A 21,371-nucleotide genomic window follows, 5' to 3' on the forward strand; every position below is an offset into this window, starting at 1 on the left:
TAATTAAAAATATTTTAATATAGTAATATAAAGGAAAATCCCACTTTCTGTAAATCCATAAACTAATTTAGATTTTATATATGTATATATCTGTTTGTGTGTGGGTTTGTTTTAGTAAACATTTTTTCCTAAAACTGAATATTATATTTGAACTGACTATCCCTTTAAACTGAATATGATAAGTTTTCCATTACGCTAATATTATATTTTGCATTATAATCAACTCTTTCCCCACCATTGACGAGTTATCTCGCCATTTAAAAAGACGGCTTTTCATGTTTTCACTGTTACACACACGGGGGCGCTATTACACATCCTCTGAATGAGTACAAAACCTCCCAAACAAAAACATACGTGGACAGGACGGAGAAACGAGCGATCTCTTATGTAAACGGATGCGTATTAAAAATAATGCGATCATCAGAAATAGACAGCATATAAATGAAAACTGCATAATTTTATGGAGTAACTTATTGATCCAGGAAGTGTTATATGTCTGTGCAAGCTTTGGAGGTGCTGATCGAAACGATTTACTGGATTATTATTATTTTTAAGTATATCTTTATTTCGGTGTATTGCGTATTCAAATATTCATACAGCAAAATATAGTGTAGGCCATTATATTTTATGGAAAATTACCAAAATCGCTGAGGATGATTTTGTTCAACAATGCTGGTGGAGAAAGAGTTAAGTTTATGCATTTAAAATTTAATTAAACCATGTTTACTTTTGAATAATTGCAATAATAATAAAGATATGAATATAAAAAATAAGATATAAATATGAAAAAATTGTATGTATTTGTTTGTTAATTGGAGCTCATCCTATATGTGTACACTAATGAATAATAACATAAATATTGAAATAGATTAAATGTTGTAATATGTAAATGGAAATAAATCTATTGCTATGTTTAAAATGTATATAAATATATTTAAAAAAAAAACATGCTATTACAATACTGGTATTAAAATTGGAGTGTAATGTAAATTTAATGTCTGGTAATAAAATGTATGTTTATAATATGCAATCGTAATAATAATAATAGTAATAATACCCCAAAAAATAACAATACTGAACATTTTTGTAGTTAATCGAAATAAGTGCATGCATCACTGACTTTTGTTAAGCATGATCAGTTTTTCACTAAGATGTTTCTGTGTGTCCAGACACCGGGCGTGTTTTGGAGGTGACCGATCTTCCGGCTGGCATCAGTCGAGTGGAAGCGGACTCTATTCTGGCAGAACTGAGTAAAGTTGGCGCTCTCATAAAGTGGCTGCCCAAACCTCCGTCCCCCAGCCAATCAGAGGGAGCGGACGTTACGAACTCTGACCCTCCCAAACTGCCCCCTCACGACCTGGCGTCCACGTACACCATCCTGGCCTTGTTCCCGTCGAAATACATGGCACAGCACGCGCTTCAGAAACTCAGCTGCTCCATCGCCAAATTCAAACTGAGAACTAGCAAGGAACATAACGAACAGCACACGCTCGCCAGATCCAGCTCTCAGTGAGGCCACGCCCCTTCCCCGCTCTCCACCAATCACCACCATTGCCTCAGGCTCACTTCCTGCCATTTCAGTCACACCCTCCTGGTTTTGTTTCTTTTTTTGTCTGTTTTGTTTGATTGTTTTTGCACCACTATGGCTTGATCAAAACGGGTTTCTTTCAAATGGGGTTTTCACGCTAGTTTGTTTAAAAAAAAAATAATGTTGTTATTTGTTGTAGTTAAATTGTTCTTTCACGGTTTCAGTTATCTAGCTTTATACACACAAAACCAAAACGAATTCAAATGAGAGATGTTTGGCTTGTTTTTCTGTTCATCTTGAATAGATCAGGATCGCAAAACTGAAACCGGAGCATGTTGTTTGGGTTTTTTAACGCGAATGTCACATCATACGAAACAATTTTTTTTTTCTTAAATTGAAATAAACAAGCAAACATGCTACAACTGACCCATGAACATGAAGACGGGACACAAGGGAACACTTTTCGACCTGTGCCTTTGAGCAGGGACGCACTGTTTACGCCGAACAACGACAAAGCCAGAAAAACAACGTCCAAAAATGTATAATTTATACTGTAGACGAATCCAAATAAGCAAGTCTTTTTTTTCTTCGTCCGAGTGTCGTCTTGGTTTTTTGGCTCTCCAGTATATGGACTGAGTGTTTTTGAATTTTTAACTTAATTTAAACGATGAAAACGGCGCAGCTGCCAAATGGAAGGTTTTATCGCTTTCTCATTTTCTGTCTTGGGGACGATGGACAACAGGTTTTTAGGATTCTTATCTCATTAAAAGTCACTGGAATAAAAGTTTGCACTCTCTCTCATGTCTTTTCCCCCTTTTTCTCTCTCTTGCATTTTTTTTTCCCTCCCTTATTTTATTTTCGTTGCAAGATGTGTGGACTATGAAAGGCTGTAAAATGTTTTGCTGGTGCAAGTTGTTTTTATCTCAGTTTGAAACCAATAAATGTTTACACATAATGGTTTTCCCCCTCTTTAACATTCTTATTGACTACAAACATAAAAAATACATATTTCAAATATATATTTCATAATTTTACATAGTGTGTGTGTGTGTGTGTATGTATATATATATATATATATATATATATATATATATATATATATATATATATATATATATATATATATATATATATATATATACATTTTAATAAATATATATATTTTTGTTTTTCGTTTAAATAACTAAATGCGTATATATACACATTTCCTAATTGTGACAATTCATGTCATTTAACAGCTTAACTTGTATTTTACTCCCAATTTTTTAAAAAGTTGTAAAATATATATTTTAAATATACTTATTTTTTGATTCCATGCATCTTTTAAATTTAAAATCAAAAATCTTATATACAGTATATATATATATATATATATATATACATATACATATCACATATACATATCACATATCATAAATACATTTCAACTACACTTTTTTTCTTTTAAGTTAAACCTTTTTTTTTACTGCATTGTGTAAATGAAAATGTTAAATTGTTATAATTGTATTGTTTCTTTTATGAAACTATAAATCTCATGTCAAAACTGAGTTTTATATATATATATATATATATATATATATATATATATATATATATATATATAAAAAACCTCTAAATCAGAGCATCAAGTGAAATATGAAAGGTTGTGTTGGCCGTGTCTTTCTCGTATTAAATGAGAATAGTTGTAGTTGTACATCTGGTCAATCTCCACTTCCAAAGGCCCTCAATGATATCTGATTGTGAAGCTTCCATTTTAGATCCTCACAAAATGTGTTGTTCTTTTAGAATGAATTGTTTCCCGTAGATTTGATCAATTCTTGAAGAGAAGAAAAGGATCTTAATTCAGTCCATAAATGTGTATATTTGGCACATGTGTCAGATAATTTCTGAAGAAGACAAGATGAGTTGACATTGACAAAATGATTTGTTGCTAGACACCACTGTCCAAACTCCAGTTAACTAAGTGGGGAGAATCAATGAATGAATCAATTGTTTTAATTTATTTTACATTTGAAATTCGATTAATATAATTAAATAATTAGTTAGTTGCAGTACATTAAACAGTCCGACAAATCCCACATTTTTCTAAAATCACCCAATTATCAGAGATGGAAAAAAAAAACAATAATAGACATATTAATAAATATTCTATTAAAAATAGAAATTAAGGCAATAGCAGAAAAGGACTCATTTTATAAATGGGTGTAGGCCATGCGTGAATGAATGTTTAACTGCTTCTTATTTGCTAAATAAAGCATAAACATATAAATAAAGAAAAAAAAACATCTGAATAATAAGAAACTGAATTAATAACATCAATATAATCTTATTTCTGTGTGGAGTTTCTGATTGTTGTCGAAGCTCCTGATCTCCTGACCCTCATTCCCAGATCCCGGTTGATCTGTGAATGACGGGTGTGTTTGAAAGATTATAAACGTTCAAACAACGTTACCACAGTGAGAACTACACAGAGATGATAAAAAAAATAAAAAACATTATTATATTTTAATATTATTATTATTATCAAAAAAATTGTGACACATTATACCCAAAATATCTTCATACAGTGGACTAGTAAAACTGATGAAAATTCAGGACCAAACATTATTCAGACACTTTGACCAGACCATATTTTGCTTAAGTGTTTTTCTTTAATTGCTGATGTGACATTTTTTACACCACAAACTGAACAAAATTAAGTATTTTTTTGGTCATTTTTCATAAATTGGTAATGTGTAATTTTGTACTTATTATAATATAATACAATATTATTATAACAGCTGACAGCTGTTCAACTGAACTCATTACATATCTTTCTATTAAAGTTATCTGACATTATTAGGATTAATATGGTCGGACTCGTGGGTGCGTGATGGGTTGTAACGTGGTAGAAGGCTAGTTAGGTACGCAGGAGCTAAACCATTTAGGGCCTTATAGGTAAGTAATTTTGTAACTGATACGGAACTTAAAAGGTAGCCAGTGCAGAGACTGTAAAATTGGGGTAATATGATCATATTTTCTTGACCTCGTAAGGATTCTAGCTGCTGTATTTTGGACTACCTGTAGCTTGTTTATTGACGAAGCAGGACAACCACCTAGAAGTGCATTACAATAGTCCAGTCTAGAGGTCATGAATGCATGAACTAGCTTTTCTACATCAGAAACAGATAACATGTTTATAAGATGGAAGAATGCAGTTTTTGTAACATTGGAAATATGATTTTCAAAAGACAAATTGCTGTCTAATATAACACCCAGATTTCTGACTGTAGAGGAAGTAACAGTACATCCGTCTAGTTGCAGATTGTAATCTACAAGATTCTGTGTAGTGTTTTTTGGTCCAATACTTAGTATCTCTGTCTTATCCGAATTTAATTGGAGAAAATTATTTGTCATCCAATCTTTTACATTTTTAACACACTCTGTTAGCTTAGATAATTGGGAAGTTTCATCTGGTCTCGTTGAGATATATAGCTGAGTATCATCAGCATAACAGTGAAAGCTAATTCCGTATTTTCTAATAATATTACCAAGGGGCAACATATATATTGAAAATAGAAGGGGACCTAGGACGGATCCTTGTGGCACTCCATATTTTACTGATGATAAATGAGATGACTCCCCATTTAAGTAAACAAAATGGTAGCGATCGGACAGGTAGGATCTAAACCATCTTAGAGCCTGCCCTTGAATACCTGTATAGTTTTGTAATCGATCTATGAGTATGTCATGATCTATGGTGTCGAATGCAGCACTAAGATCAAGTAAGACTAGAAATGAGATGCAGCCTTGGTCTGACGCAAGGAGCAGGTCATTTGTAATTTTAACAAGTGCAGTTTCTGTGCTATGGTGGGGACTAAAACCTGACTGAAATTCTTCATACAGATCATTTTTATGCAGGAAGGTGCTCAATTGAGCAGACACAACTTAGATATAACTTTAGACATAAATTGAAGATTTGAAATAGGCCTATAATTTGCCAGTACACTAGGATCTAGTTTTGGTTTCTTAATAAGAGGCTTGATAACCGCCAGCTTGAATGGTTTTGGGACGTGTCCTAGAGATAACGACGAGTTAATGATATTGAGAAGCGGTTTTTCGGCTACAGGTAACAGCTCTTTCAGTAATTTTGAGGGTACAGGATCTAATAAACATGTTGTTGGTTTAGATACAGTGATAAGTTTATTTAGCTCTTCCTGTCCTATGGTTGTAAAGCACTGCAGTTTATCTTTGGGTGCGATGGATGAAACTGAAGCATTAGATGCTGTAGAATCTACATTTGCTATTGTATTTCTAATGTTATCTATTTTATCAGTGAAGAAATTCATAAAGTCATTACTATTTAACGTTGGTGGAATATTTGAATCAGGTGGCGTCTGATAATTTATTAACTTAGCCACTGTGCTAAATAAAAACCTTGGATTGTTTTGGTTATTTTCAATGAGTTTGTGTATATGCTCTGCCCTAGCAGTTTTTAGAGCCTGTCTATAGCTGGACATACTGTTTTTCCATGCAATTCTAAAAACTTCTAAGTTAGTTTTTCTCCATTTGCGTTCAAGACTACGAGTTACTTTCTTGAGAGAGTGAGTATTACTGTTATACCATGGTACAGTACGTTTTTCTCTAACTTTTTTCAATTTGATCGGGGCAACAGCTTCTAATGTATTAGAGAAAATGGTCTGTAATATCATCACTTTGAGGTACAATATCTATAGCAGTAAGATCGATTCCATGCGATATAATTAAATCTAGTGTATGATTAAAACGATGAGTGGGCCCGGTGACATTTTGCTTGACTCCAAAGGAGTTTATTAGGTCAGTAAACGCAAGTCCTAATGTATCATTTGCATTATCAACGTGAATATTAAAATCTCCCATGATTAGCGCCTTATCAACTGTAACTAGAAGGTCTGAGAGGAAATCTGCAAATTCTTTCAGGAATTCTGTATAAGGCCCTGGTGGTCTATACACAGTAGCCAGAGCAAGAGATACATTCGATTTCTTTTGCATGTCTGACAGAGTAACATTTAGCAGAAGTATTTCAAAAGAGTTAAACCTGTATCCTGTTTTCTGGGTAACATTGAGAATATCACTATATATTGTTGCAACACCCCCGCCACGACCAGTCTGACGGGGCTCATGCTTATAACAGTAGTTTGGTGGAGTAGACTCATTTAGAGCAAAATAATCATTTGGTTTTAGCCAGGTTTCAGTCAAGCAGAGTACATCAAAACTATTATCTGTGATCATTTCATTTTACAATAACTGCTTTTGGTGTGAGTGATCTAATATTTATGAGCCCAAACTTTAAAAATTGTTTTTGTTCATTTACTTTACATTTTTCTGGTTTAATTACGATAAGATTTTTTCTAGATCCTACATTATATTTATGTTTTGACCTCACTATTCGGGGAACAGACACAGTCTTAATAGTTTTTACAGCGCAAGTACTTTTAGCATTTAAGCGGGTGGAACAAAACTCATCATAATGGTTATTTGAGAATTGTCTTACTAGTCACATTGTCTTACTAGCAAATAAACGGAGAGAAATGTTGAAGGTGTCTATACATTTTGGTTTGACTTTATATTTATAAAGTGTGTGTAATTTAATGTTATCTTATAATATTTTTCAGTTTAACCCATGAAGACCCAAACAGGTTTTTTTTAAATATCTGATTTTAATATTCATAATTTTCTTTTTTAAATAAAAGGAAATATAAATTGATTATTATTAATAATAAATAACCATAAAACACTAATTCTCTCCTTTCTGAGACGTCAATTCTCCCCTTTTTGCTATCTCTGGACCAACAAAAATTTACTTTTAATTCGGAAATGAATTTTCTTCAGAAACACGTGGTCTACATCAAATAAGGCGCGTATAGTTTTAAATAAGAGATCAAAACCATTTTAAAAAGGTGTCAGTCAAACGAAATAGATACACTTGACTATAGTGCAGAAAACAAGCAAGTTACATTAGAGAGCCGTGACCATCAGGCCGTATATAAATATACTGTAACTCCTCAGAAGACCACCAGAGGACGCCATTGTACTGAGCCATAATAACGCTGTTTACTGCACACTAAACACTGGCAAACATAATGAGAAACTGCAAGAGTTTCGTGCAGTTTTTACTGCCATGCCTGCATGACGTTGCATGTTTCATTAAAAACAGATATGTTGTGTTTTAATATATTTTGTGTAAAATAATATTAATATCTTAACCTTTGACCGCACAATCGCATAACTCACGATGGAAATCGACTACAGTTTACATTTATTCTGCTGTATACTGAGCGTTTTGACAAATGCAGTCATTTTTGGAACCTGTATGGTCATTTTTTATCATTGTGCTATTGTCTGTGTTCATGCAGTTAAGACAGTAGGTGTTGGATACAAACGACCTCATCACTCAAAAGTAATAATAGGATTTTAATACCTCATTTAAAAATGTCGGCAGTTTTGTGATTCAAAGTCATCTTTGTATATTCGAAATATACACTTCTTTGTATATTCGAAATATACACTTTCTGATTTACAGTACACTACAATTATCCATTCATTAACATCATAAATTAATAAGACTAGTGTTTATATGAATGTGAAGTGTTTAAACCTGGGTTCCCTGGTTTTCTGTCATGTAATTGATGCCAGATGGAGAATTTGTCAGGACAAAATATGGGGCAGCGGCTCTGTGCCAGTGGAGAGTCACAGTGTGTCCTGCATAAATTAGCCCACAAGCCAGTCTTGCATTATAGCAGGTGTCAGGCAAGATGTTTGCATGGGACCAGATCGGAAAAGCAATGTTTAGGGCTCAGAATAATCGGTTTGGCCCAGGACGGTGTCCACAGTCTTGATTTTTTCAGGGTTGAAGTGCTGTCGGTTTGGATTTGATGGATAATTGTGTCGTGCTGGTGGCTGTGGGCCTGGAGGAAGAGGAGGGGACGAGGGTGTGATAACAGACCAGCTGTCTGTACACGCTCCTTTCAGTCAGAGAGAAGGGTTTCTACATGCCCAGACATGTTCACCTGATACTCGCGGTGGCCAGCCTAATTCACTTATCACTGTCAATGAGAATAGAGACAATTAAATAAAGAATTATAACTGAAACTACACCACAAACCCTTTTAATAACAATTATGATATATGGATGGATGGAAACTTTTTGAATTGTCCAGCTATAAGCTCTAAAGTCTGCCAGGGCCGAGCATATCCACAAACTCATAGAAAATAATTAAAACAATTCAACACAGTGGCTAGATTAACTAATAACCAGACACCACCGGATTCAAATATTTCCTCAACGTTTAATAGTAATGACTTTATGAATTTCTTCACTGATAAAATAGATAACATCAGGAATACAATAACAAATGTAGATTCTACAGCGTCTAATAGTTCAGTTTCATCCATTGCAGCCAAAGATAAACTGCAGTGCTTTACAACTATAGGACAGGAAGAGCTAAATAAACTTGTTTATTAGATCCTGAATGAGTTGTTACCTGTAGCAGAAGAACCGCCTCTCCATATTAACTCACTATTATCTTTAGGTTACGTCCCAAAACCATTCAAGCTAGCAGATGTTAAGCCTCTTATTAAGAAACCACAACTAGATCCTAGTACACTGGCAAATTACAGGCCCAAATTTGAGAAAAAGTTGTTTCTGCTCAATTGTGCTCCTTGCTGCAAAAAAATAAAAAATAAATAAAGATCTCTATGAAGAATTTCAGTCGGGTTTCAGGCCCCACCATAGCAGAGAAACTGCACTTGTTAAAATTACAAATGACCTGCTCCTTGCGTCAGATCAAGGCTGCATCTCATTGCTAGATTTACTTGATCTTAGTCATGCGTTCAACACCATAGATCATGCCATACTTATAGATCGATTACAAAACTATACAGGAATTCAAGGGCAGGCTCTAAGATGGTTTAGATCCTACCTGTCCGATCACTACAATTTCTTTTATTTAAATGGGGAGTCATCTCATTTATCACCAGTAAAATATGGAGGGCCACAAGGATCCATCCTAGGTCCCCTTCTATTTTCAATATACGTGTTGGAAATATTCAGGGTTCAGACCCACTCTCTCCGTTTAAATCTAGATTAGAGACACATCTCTTTGGCAAAGCATTCAAATAATGCATCCCCTAATCTTGTACTGCAGTTATATATGATCAAATGCACATTATTATTCTTTAGCTTGGGCTAAAAAAAAATCAGTTTTGTGTGGTTGGAACAACGGCTTTATATGCTTCTCTGTTTCTGCCACGGGATTTTCAAACAGGATTTACACAAGCTCCAGTCTGGATCCATATATATGTGTGTGTGTGTGTGTGTGTGTAAGAGATGATGCCAACCCCTCAGAGGACCTCAGATGATTTTAACCCTGAAACAACATACAGAACTAACACATTTTGATTACAATATATAATAATAATTGCTGTTACTGTTCATCATCTGTTTGATTACCTCTTTGATTTTTCCATACATTTCTGCCATATGTACATTAACTGACATAATTAATGATAAGGTACTACGAAATATTATAGAAACGTAATTTTCTGTAAAGCTGCTTTGCAACAATTTTTATCATGAAAAGTACTCTACAAATAAACTTGAAATAGATAGATAGATAGATGGTGAATCTGTCATTGTAATCAGTGTAGCGCTTTAGCTTGGACAGATAATGACTTGTAGCTTGACCCTGTTGACCTTTGACCTTGCTCCCACAGGGGTCACATGTCAACTGTCCACCTTACTGTGGGACACCAGAGGCATCTCGCTCACAGCTGTCCACTAACATGCATTTCAGCACACAGAAATAAACCATTAGTAATGAATCAATTCATTAAAAAATGAACCACATATAAAACAAAGCTAGGGAATTGACTCCTTATAGAGTCTTCTAGTCATATTTATTTGTGAAAATCTGTCGGTCTGCTCCGTGACTCTCAATCCCCTCATCGGGCCACTCTTTGTTGCCATAGCGACATGATGGAAGCCATCCCAGCTATACAATTCTGGGGGGAGGGGGGTAATCATAAGAGCTTTACAGCCGGTGTGGGATACAGAAACACCCCCCGCGCACACACTCCAGTGCTGTTGTTCGGGAGCCTCTCCTTCACTCTGAGGGTCGTTCATCTCACTCAAGGCCTCCAGCTCATTGATATGTTTCTCCATCTCTCAATGTTGAACCCCCACCATCATCCTAATTGCTTTTGTCCGTCCAAGGCTCTCGTCATTTCTCCATTTCTTTGACTTCCTCGCCAACATTTTTGTCCCTTTTCAAAACCTGCCGATTCTTTGAGCCGTAGTTCCTCTTTTGTCCTTGTGAAGAGTCATGGGATGTGTGCATGCGGCCTCACGGATGCTTCTGGAGGTCAGAGGTCTCAAATCAGGGACCTGAAGGCGACCAGCAGAAAAACGCACTGTTAATTTATTATTTATTTACTCATATTGATTTCTTTAGGGGGTCGGAGAGGTCGTAGAATGGACATTAAAGGTTTTACAGATCAATATTTATGTTAGGTTGTGAAAAACGCCAATTTGTGTGTGTGTGTGTGTGTGTGTGTGTGTGTGTGTGTGTGTGTGCGTGTATGTATATATATATATAGTGTGTGTGTACAATTTACTGCATATTATTTCATATATGTACTGTATCATACACTGTACTGTGTGTACAAAATTTTTAATCCTTTTAAATATTTACTGTATTTAAAATGTACACTGCACTAATTTTTTAAATGTTATTTAAATTATTTTTAATACACTAAATACAGAGAGAGAGTTTAAAAACATGTAAATGTAAGAATTAATATACAGTAAAGTGCATATATATAATGTAAAAAATTAAATCAGTTATTTGAAATGTATAATACACTGTATATACATACTGTAATTATGCATTTTACGTTCATCAATGAATACATTTTTCTAGATTTTTAATGTTTCTTCATTTTTATTTGCTAAATCTTGCTGCTTAATTAAACAGTAAAATGTAATTTTATTTTACTGTTTAAATACATAGATATATATATATATATATATATATATATATATATATATATATATATATATATATATATATATATATAGATGACAAATGGAAATATAGCCGAGTACAAAGAGATAAATATATAAACTATATTTATATAATGTAAAATTTTTCAAATCTCTGTAATTTATTATAATTAACTGTATATACATTATGTATTTTATTTTTATTTTTCTATTTTTACTATTTGTTTATTTTTATGTATTTATTTGTCTTTAAACAGTAAAATGTAATTACATTTTAATGTGCAAAATTAAATTTTTTTTATCCGAATTACGAATGCTGTGTATTCTAGCATTACACATTGCATTACAGTATCTTGGCTTTTTTCAATGCTGCCTTAAAATTTGGCCGAAGCTAGGTGTACCTGCTGATTTGAACTGCCTTCGTGCTATCCCAGTGTGCTTCCCTGCTATGAATCATTAGTAAAGTTATTGGCCAGGTCCTGCTCTCACTCAGGTCCTCTACTGGGGTTAAACGCACTAGCTCCAGACATTTTAAACACTTTCTCAATGTGCAACAGCAGGTCACAGATCAGCTGCAGGAGTTGCAATTTCTCTGCAGTGGTTACCCAACCACCCATATCTCTCTATCTTTCTTTCTCACGAGTCACGACGGGTTTTCAATAGCTTTTATAAATTAAATGATAGATAGATCAGAGGTAGTTGCAACATCTTCTCCCCTCAGGTTTTGATAGATGCAATCCCCCAGGTGCTGGTGTTTATTGGGTGATGGCGCACCCTGCTGAAAACGCATTTCATTGCCTCAGTATTTTTCCGTTGTGTCTGCACAGAAATCCGGCAGAGGAAAAAAGAGAAATGAGACTGTTTCCTGAGGCAACAGATGGGTAAGGATGATAGGAACCTTTTCTTTCCCAGTCACGATGCATCTAAAAGTCCATATGTCAAAAGCACATACTGTACAAATGTCCTGAAGCATTTCACAACAATACATTTCCGAAAGTTTATACTACTTTCCTAACAGCTTTTGGCTCAATCAACCACCTATCTGGGACGTTTGATCTCCAGAAGAGATTTCATCGGAGACATCGCTAGTTGCCTGGAAAACAGCTCACACAGATGCGTCTGCGGGCGACTGGCAGCCGGCCTGGATTTTCCTGCTATGCTAATGCCCATAGCTGCAGGCTAACAATTCTAGCGAAATGATGTTAACATGCCAAAGCCATATGGAAAAACAAAGGCAGGATTTTTACAGGGAATACCAGGCACAGTATGCATCAGTACAAAGGGTGCGATTCATGACAGATTTTAATAAGAATTCCTGATGGAGCACAAACACATTTTGTCATACAGTGGATGACTACAAGCATGTTCAAAAAGGAATGCGTTTAGAAAAAAAAAATTGTGTGTTTGTTAATACTATGTGTTCAGACATACTATTTCACATAGTGTTTTTCACCTACTATATAGTAGGAATATTCGGATATTTGGATAAATTTAGCATTGCATCCTTTTCTCACCAATGGATCCTCTGCAGTGGATGGGTGCCGTCAGAATGAGAGTCCAAACAGCTGATTAGAAACACCACAGTAATTCTATTAATGTCTTCTGAAGTGAATAACTGCATGTTTGTACAAAACAAATTCATTATTAAGATATGTTTAACTTATACTGATAGCACCCAATCTCTGCAGAAGATCCATTGGTAAACGAGTAATGCAATGCAAAGTTTATCCAAATCTGTTCACATGAAGAAACAAATTAATTTACATGTTTGATGGCCTGAGAGTGAGTACATTTTCAGCAATTTTTCGTTCTTGAGTTAGGTCAAGTTGATGCAAGTTCTTTAAAGTACTTTTCTGAATAAAAAGTCTCAGTGTATGATTAAAACAGCCGTTTTTAAATATCACAGTTTGCCTATATTTTCTATTTCCTCTCAAATGGTCTGTAAATGGAACTGATTTATTAAAAGTACGCCTTATACGAGTTTAAAAGCGCCGAGCTACAGCCCGTATTTGCATAAAAGCATCGTTTTTGTGTGGTTCATCTCTCTTGAGGCTGGTTTGGTGTGCGTGCTGTTCATAAGGTGTCTCTCAGAACTATTAACCATGGAAAAAAACATTAAGAGTTCTGTTATTTATCACGAGTGAAACTCACCCACGCAGCAGCTCCCTCGCAAGTACACAGAATTCAAAACTGCTAATTCAATAAATGATTATACGCTTGCTAATTGGCTTTTAATGAAATATTCGGTGTGAGAGACTGAGAGCTACTTAGGGGGAAATTAATGGCTGACATGTTGCCTATATCTATTTTTGCTAAAAGTAACTTAAGACTAGGTCCTTAAACTTTATTCATTCGGCAGAAGATTTGATCATTCAAGTCATTCATTGTACTGAGAGTTTTTTGCTCACAACAACATTTTTAGATGGGTGGGTCCCACTTAGTAGGCCCTCAGGGGGTCCTAGTCCCAGCAATTGCCAGGCCCCGGGACAGCTTTCCCGGTTGTGCCCCGCTGTTGACGGCCCAGATTGGGTGTTGCAAGAGCCAACTGACCAAAAGTTTGGAGATGATCCAAGAATTGTAGTATTGGCTTAAATATTTGGATTGAAACGTACAGTGTTCAGCCTTAGCTTTGGAACAAACACTCAAATGTAGAAATTATTAGTGAATTCCTATGTAAATTGTGCTACTGTTTCTGATGTTTCAGACAATATGTGGCACAGACCAAAATAAAGCATCCATTAAGTCTGGCAATCATCTGAATTGGGTCAGGACCCAGCGTGAACGGCTAAAGTCCCCGTTTGAGTCCAGCTCAGACGTTTTAACACATAATCACGTTCGTTTGGCCACTGGGCCTGCGGGAGAATCCTCTGTTAAGATCCTGTGAGTTGAAATACTGAGGAATGGCATGCGGAAGTGCTAATCGGATGAACGGATTGGTGCTTGTTGGATTTCCGGCTTTGTGAAGTTAGCTGCTGCGCTAACAGGCAAAAATTAAGTGCTAACGCTAGTCTCATAGCTTTATGTAGAAATTTGTTAGAGTTTTTAGCATTTCTTTTTAATTTATAGGAAAATAGATAGAGGAAAATAATGTTTGGGAAAAGAAAATAGGATGGTTTAGACTAGACTAGATTGTTAGCATTATTTGAGCTAAACAAGCTATTAATGATTGTATTGCTGATTTTAAATGTGAGTGAAATACAATCTTGACAAACATTTTGGAAGAACTATTTCAAGTCGATTTGAGCTCTACATGTTTAGACTTGAAAATAACTGCCCAGGGCTGTGTTTCCCAAAAGCATCTTAAGCTTAAGTCCATCGTAGACCCATTGAAACCAATGGAGCTACAATCAACTTAGGCTTATGTTATGATGCTTTTGGGAAATGCAGTCCAGGAGCATTAACAAGATGGCCGCCAAGTAACTGAATGGATCGATTGCTGCCTTGAAGTCCCCCTAAATTGAGAAATCATAGCTATTTCTGAAAAAAAAAAAAAAAATGCAGCCCAAATATTTAATTCCTTTTACAGCATAAACAATGCAGCCGAATCTATCCGCTTAGTTTTTATATAATTTATGAAGGTTGTGCACACTGAATCGTTATATCTTCTACTATACTTGTACAATATATATTGTACATGCAGTTTGTAAAATAAATTAACATATTTACCATCAACTTTATGTGTGGCATTCATTGCATCCACCATATTTTCTCACGAACCCGCGCTAATTTGGAAAGTGTTCAAATAAAATACTGATTTTACCAGTTATAATTATCAACTTTTGGTGGTGATTATGTGCAATTTACTTGTAAATATAGTCTTTTTGAATGCACCATTTTATTTAGTTCAGCATGAATGTTTCAAGGTGTAGTCACATTTCCTGTTGTTTGGCGAAATCGAGTTATTTTATTAGGCGAAAGATGTCCCCGTATAGATTTCATTTGATCATGCAAATTTGCCATGTTGACCAACAGAAAGCTGTAGGTTTGACTTCTTCATCCATCACTACACTTTGAAATTACTTGTTTTTTTTTAACAAAAACCTTTTTTGCTCAATTTTACCAATGTGACTGCACCTTAAATCAAAAACTCGTAAATATAAACCCCTTAACTTTATCTAAGACATTCTTAGACACCTCTCTGAAGAATAAAATTATTGTTTTGGTAATAAATAATATTATTATTGTGAATGATTCTAGTCTTTTTCTTTTCTAGAAGTGCGGCCACACCTTCCGCACAGGGCTAGCGAATAAACACAAGCTGCTGGAGTAAAATGTTACAGGAAATGTCAGTGAAATCATTAAATGTGGAACTTCCATCATAAAGACCAGTTCAAAGGGATTCCTGCTGTAGTGCCTTTATTAAAACGGGCCCTGACAGCATGCGGTGTCAGCATCTGTATCGCAGCATGGAGTTTAAGTAGAAAATTATAGAGAGTGTGATGCCATTCCAAAACCTAGCGAGCTGCGTAGCTGTCTGCAGCCGTCTAAGACAGATATGTAACAAGTAGAAACGTAGGTTACAGTTAGGATTCATCACAGGAGGCTTGACATACAATTGATTTCAATAGAGTATGGTGTTAGCAAGTTGCTAAGCTAACCATGTGTTACTCTAATCAGCATAAAACACACAAAGACTGGGTAAAGTAGTTATATTATTACATTTTATTTGGATTGAACTATTTTTATGTTTATAATTTTGGTTTTTAGTGAATTATATTTCTCTCAGGTTCGCCATCTTAATATGCTGCCTACTTAGTGAGCTCTCTAGGGTTCAGGACAGAGTTCCTCCACTTTCTTGTCTTATTGGGGTTTGTCTGTTGTCAGAATTGTGTGTGAGAAATGTAAAAGAACCCAAAACTGTGACCCCATTGACCCTTTCCAATTGTGAGCCATAACTTAATTATACTAACGCACACACACACACACACTTACATGCTTGCCTAAACCCAGAGGACGCTCTAAAAATCCTTAAAGGATCAAAGGCTGCATGCCAATGCGATCTCCCGGCGCGTGAACCGCAACTGAGCCCCTTAAACACATGCAGACTGCCACCGTCGTCAACGGGGACTGGCACGCTGTTGCTCCAGAGGGAACGGCCCCCATCTGCAGCTCACAGAAAGAGGGTGAAACAAAAGACTGGTACAAACAAAGGCTGATTGATGGAAAGAAAAGTAGTGAACAAGAATAGAGAATTAAGAAGAATTGTGCATCAGAAAGTACTAGATATCAAAAAATAAGTCTCCAAATGTGAAAAAAAAATAATTTTATTAATAATTCACACCACAGCACAAAACTGGTCCCCAGTGCAATTAGCATCACATTTATGCTGCAAAAAAAAAAGTTAATAAGGTTTTAATTAGGCAATCAGTATGTTTTATTGAAAAACAATTGAGTCAACGTTTCATAGTTATATAAGTATTATTACTTATATAATTTATTATAGGTTTAAAGCAATACATTATAGGTTTGAGTTAGTTTCAGTAGAAGTACCAAAATACAATTTACAATAGTATTTAATGATATTTAAATATTTCTTATTGTAAAATTAGTAAATAAAACCATTTTGTATATACAAATTCATTTTTTGCTTAACACGTCACTGTTAAAAATCATATTTTCAACATTTACTTTTTATTAAATCTTATTACAATTTAAATGGAATATAATTCCTGACATCTCCATTTTGTATCCACTTTCATTATATGGAAGAGTGCACGATTCTTGTGTATCGTGGTGGAAGTGGATTGAGCTTCTTTTCGTCTCTGTTACCTGGGTGTGTGGTATCGCAAATCTGCATCGCAGCTGTCGACTTGCTCTCTCACGGTCTGCAGTTTTATGGCATTTACCACAGACATTTCCCTCCACATCGTTTGCGTCCTCATTCTGGAGTACCACAAGGTTCAATCCTGGGCTCCAAGATTTGCGAGCCAACAATCATCTTTGCAACGCCGTTTTGATGCAGTCGACTTTCTACAGTGCGATCTGAATGGACTGGTAATGAGATTTGGCTCTTATTGTTGCGACACTGACAAATGACACATCTACGACTCTACATCAGAGACCTCAGGGAAAGATTTACCACAAAAGACTTCCCCTCTGTCACTACTGTCCACACCCAGGGAATTATGGGACTTTTGACACACAAGCATAACTCACAAGCACTGTATGAAGTCTCCAGTCAGTTTGTCACGTTTTGTGGATCAAAAGCGTAAAATGTCACATACAGTATGTAGATGATTACAGGGAACTTGCACAAATCAGCCGCCAACAGAGACAGGAATTGAGCACTGCAGTGACAAATCCTGATGATTTGATTTAGCTTTTTGTCCCCTGTTTATTACAATTACAGATGAAGTATAGAATTTGTATTATGTTAAAATTCTTTCCTGTTATCCTAGTTATCATTCAGCTAGTTGATCAATTCATTAAAGAATGATTTTTTCAGTCTGATTAGTGAACGATTCCTTCAGTGTGGGTTTGTGTCTAAACTGTTCAGCCTGATTTGTGAATGACTCATTCATTCTGATTTGCTGAACAAATTGGTCAGTCCATTTAAAAAAAAGGAAATTTATACAAATGCTTTTTCCAAATTTCTGAACAAATTTCTATCCACTTTGTAAATGAATCGTGTCCACTTTTTTGAAAACAAATCGTTCTGATCTGTTTGTGAATGAATAGTTCAGACCATTTTTGTGAACCTTGTGTGAACGCAAATCATTTTTTGATAAACTGCACCTAAATGCATTCTTTCCAAGGCTAGAGTGTAGTTATTTGAAACACCTGGTGTTTCGGGGAAGTTGCTCATGTCAGTCTGACACATTGTGTTTCATTTCTTTAGACAGGTTTTTACAGCAGCATCCGCTTATTTACACTGTGTTTCATGTCTTGACGAAACTTGGCATTCTTGTTAATGAACAGTTCATCCTCTGAGGACAGATTTTAAAGCCAGCACAGAGACAGGTTTTGGTATTCTGTTTTTCCCCTTTACACTGTGATTGACAGGTGGAATAATTAGCCAGGGAAATGCCTCTGGGTTCATTCCACAGTCAAAGCAGTATTCTGTACCTCGCACTCCCTAAAAACACAAAAACATGTAAAAACATACTGTAAGATACCATAGTAATAAATGATCTCGTAAAGTATGAGTACACTGTATGCTTGTTGAAATCTTTCATCATTATATATTATGTAGGATTCATCATCCTTGACACCAGGGAGCTGAACAGCATTAACTTCTATTTAGAACAGAAATAAATTCCATAATGTAACATTTTCCTTAAGTAAAATCCAATGGGAAATATCAGAATCAGAATCAGACTGATCTTTATTGCCAGGCATGTTTACACATACAAGGAATTTGTTTTCGTGATAGAAGCTCCGCAGTACAACTGAATGACAGCGACAGAACAAAAAACACATAATTAGATGTGTTTATCTATAATAAAATTTAAATATCTAGTGTTTTATATTATTTAATGTATTCATAATAAAGGTTTTCATATTAATATATAAAGTATTAATATGAAGTTTATAATATTATGTAATGCCATGTATTAATATTATTACTCTCACACTATTGTATTTGAATCACTATTTGACATTTTGACATATTTGACAAATATCTAACTCAGGACAGTACTGAATAAAAAATAACATGCCTTTTTGTATGATCTCTCATTTTGTAATGAATCACATTTTCACAGATTCTCCAAGGGGTTCTCAAACTTCTCAAAGCATGCCACTGTACATAATATGTGTTTCCCATTCCAAGTGCAAGCCGACACCTTTTAAAGTTGACCGGCCCCAACAAGTGTGTGTGTAAGAGAGAGAGAGAGAGAGAGAGAGAGAGAGAGAGAGAGAGAGAGAGAGAGAGAGAGAGAGAGAGAGTTTTGCAAGTCTTACTCAGGGGAAATGTCAAATAGCAACATGTTTCCCACAATTCTCCATTTCATTCTCCAGTTGTGTACATCGGCTTGTTGCTTGCTGATGTACGTTTCAAATGTACTACCTCATCTCAGTTCCTGATCTCATTTAGGCTCTCCCTTGCAGTCACCTCCACTCAAGGAAAATGAATCTTGGGTTTAAAGCGAGCAGGATTCGAGCAGTGCTAGCCGGAGGAAAATGTCAGGGTGCTTTCTGCCTGAATAACTATTGACAGAAAGATCTGTGAAGCAGAAAGCAATTTAAGAAGAAAAGGGCCATTTTACTGTCAGTCTGTGTCTCCGCTTTATCGCGACAATCAGCCATTATCGCTAAACACGAGTCAATGAACATGCCGCGTAAACAAACAAATAACAGTATGAGAGAGATTTGTTAAGTCGCTTACTGTGATAAAACCACCAGAAGGGAGTTGAAATTGGGCAGTCTGTCACAAAGAAATCATTCAAGCTTATTGCTATCGCTAATACTTAGCATTAGCAGACTCTAGTAAGTTTACCTAGTTATCAGCCAATTAGCAACAACCTAGCAACCCCTTCTGAACATGTTAGCATTGTGGAAGTACATTTTTGAGAGGTTAGTTTCGCTTATATTTCCTTAAGAAAAGATTTGAAGATTTTCCGTACACCAAAATATTCAAATGCACTGATATATTATTTGATACTCATATAAATATAATTAAGATGTCAACCACACCGCAGTTGTGTTTAATCATTAACTGCTATTTGTGCTTAAATGTTCAGTATTAAAGTGTTATTTGTGTCTTGCTATCCTGTTGAAAAATCCAGCATATGCTGGTTAGGTATGTTTTGAAGCATGACTGCTGGTTCGAACTGGTTTAAGCTGGTTCTTAGCTTGCCATGAGCTGGTTTAATCTGGTCATGTGCTGGTCCTGAGCAGGAGCTAGTTGCTTAGGACCAGCTAAGAACCATCTTCAATCAGCTAAGGTCCAGCTTTAACCCTTTAACCAGCTCAAACCAGCAGTCATGCTTCAAAACATACTAACCAGTATATGCTGTCTTTTTTTCAATAGGGTAAGCTTTATTATTTTGACTAGTATATTTAGTGTGAACAGTCCCACATAAGTTTTGTTAGTAAACAACCATCTATAATACCTAGAGCTCCTTAACAATTACTCAGAACATGTTAGCATTGTGGCGTTTTTGCTAGCATTTTGTTAAGAAAAGGTTTGAATGTTTTCTGTACACAAAAATATGAATGTTTTGATAGTACTACAAATACATTAAAGGGTAGTTGTGTTTAATCAACTGCTAATTGGTCAGTATTATGTTAATGCACTATTATTGCTAATTCCTAGCAGTCTCTCATTAGTTTGGCTAGTAAACAACCACCTATAAAATACCCAGAATGCCTAGGCAACCATCCAGGCCTTTTACCACTCAGAACATGTAAGCATTGAGGTGGTTAGTTTTTGAAGAGGTTAGCATAGTTAGCATTTCCCAAACGGTACATTCACACGGGTACATTCAACACTTGATGGAGGGTGTGTCTGAAACTTGGTGGTTTTGCAGAGGTTAGCATTGCTAAAATTCTGTACACAAAAATATTAAAATGCACTGATATCTTAATCAACCTTTTACTAATACAAATATTTAATTGAAATTAAATTAATAAGAAAAAAGATGTCAACATGCAGGAATTGTTTAACCATTAAATTTTAATTGTGCAAATTGTTTAGTATTATAGCATTGATTGAATGCTCTATTTGTGTTTTGCTAAGGCAAGCTTTGCTATTACTATCGCTAATAGTTAGCATTAGAAGTCTCTTCTGAGTTTGGTTATTAAACAGTCACCTAGCAAACACCCAGAATGAGCTGACAACGCCCTGGCGATCACATAAAAAAACACCCTAGAAAGAACTCA

At 35.4% G+C, this 21,371-nt stretch overlaps 1 protein-coding gene across 10 annotated transcripts in view; it reads left to right on the top strand.

Annotated features, from left to right (window-relative positions):
- The window catches only part of LOC127987906 (R3H domain-containing protein 1), a 43,838-nt gene extending 41,355 nt beyond the window's left edge, over positions 1 to 2,483 (top strand). For 9 of the 10 annotated variants that reach the window (XM_052590350.1, XM_052590358.1, XM_052590349.1 and 6 more), the window contains one exon: positions 1,170 to 2,483. In XM_052590350.1, coding sequence (XP_052446310.1) covers positions 1,170 to 1,513 — 344 coding nt within the window. In that variant the 3' untranslated portion in view covers positions 1,514 to 2,483. The remainder of the gene's footprint in view (positions 1 to 1,169) is intronic. The other variant, XM_052590357.1, reaches the window with a different exon arrangement.
- The last annotated feature ends 18,888 nt before the right edge of the window (positions 2,484 to 21,371 follow it).

Source organism: Carassius gibelio, chromosome B22 (assembly GCF_023724105.1).
Source record: "Carassius gibelio isolate Cgi1373 ecotype wild population from Czech Republic chromosome B22, carGib1.2-hapl.c, whole genome shotgun sequence".
NCBI lineage: Eukaryota > Metazoa > Chordata > Actinopteri > Cypriniformes > Cyprinidae > Carassius > Carassius gibelio.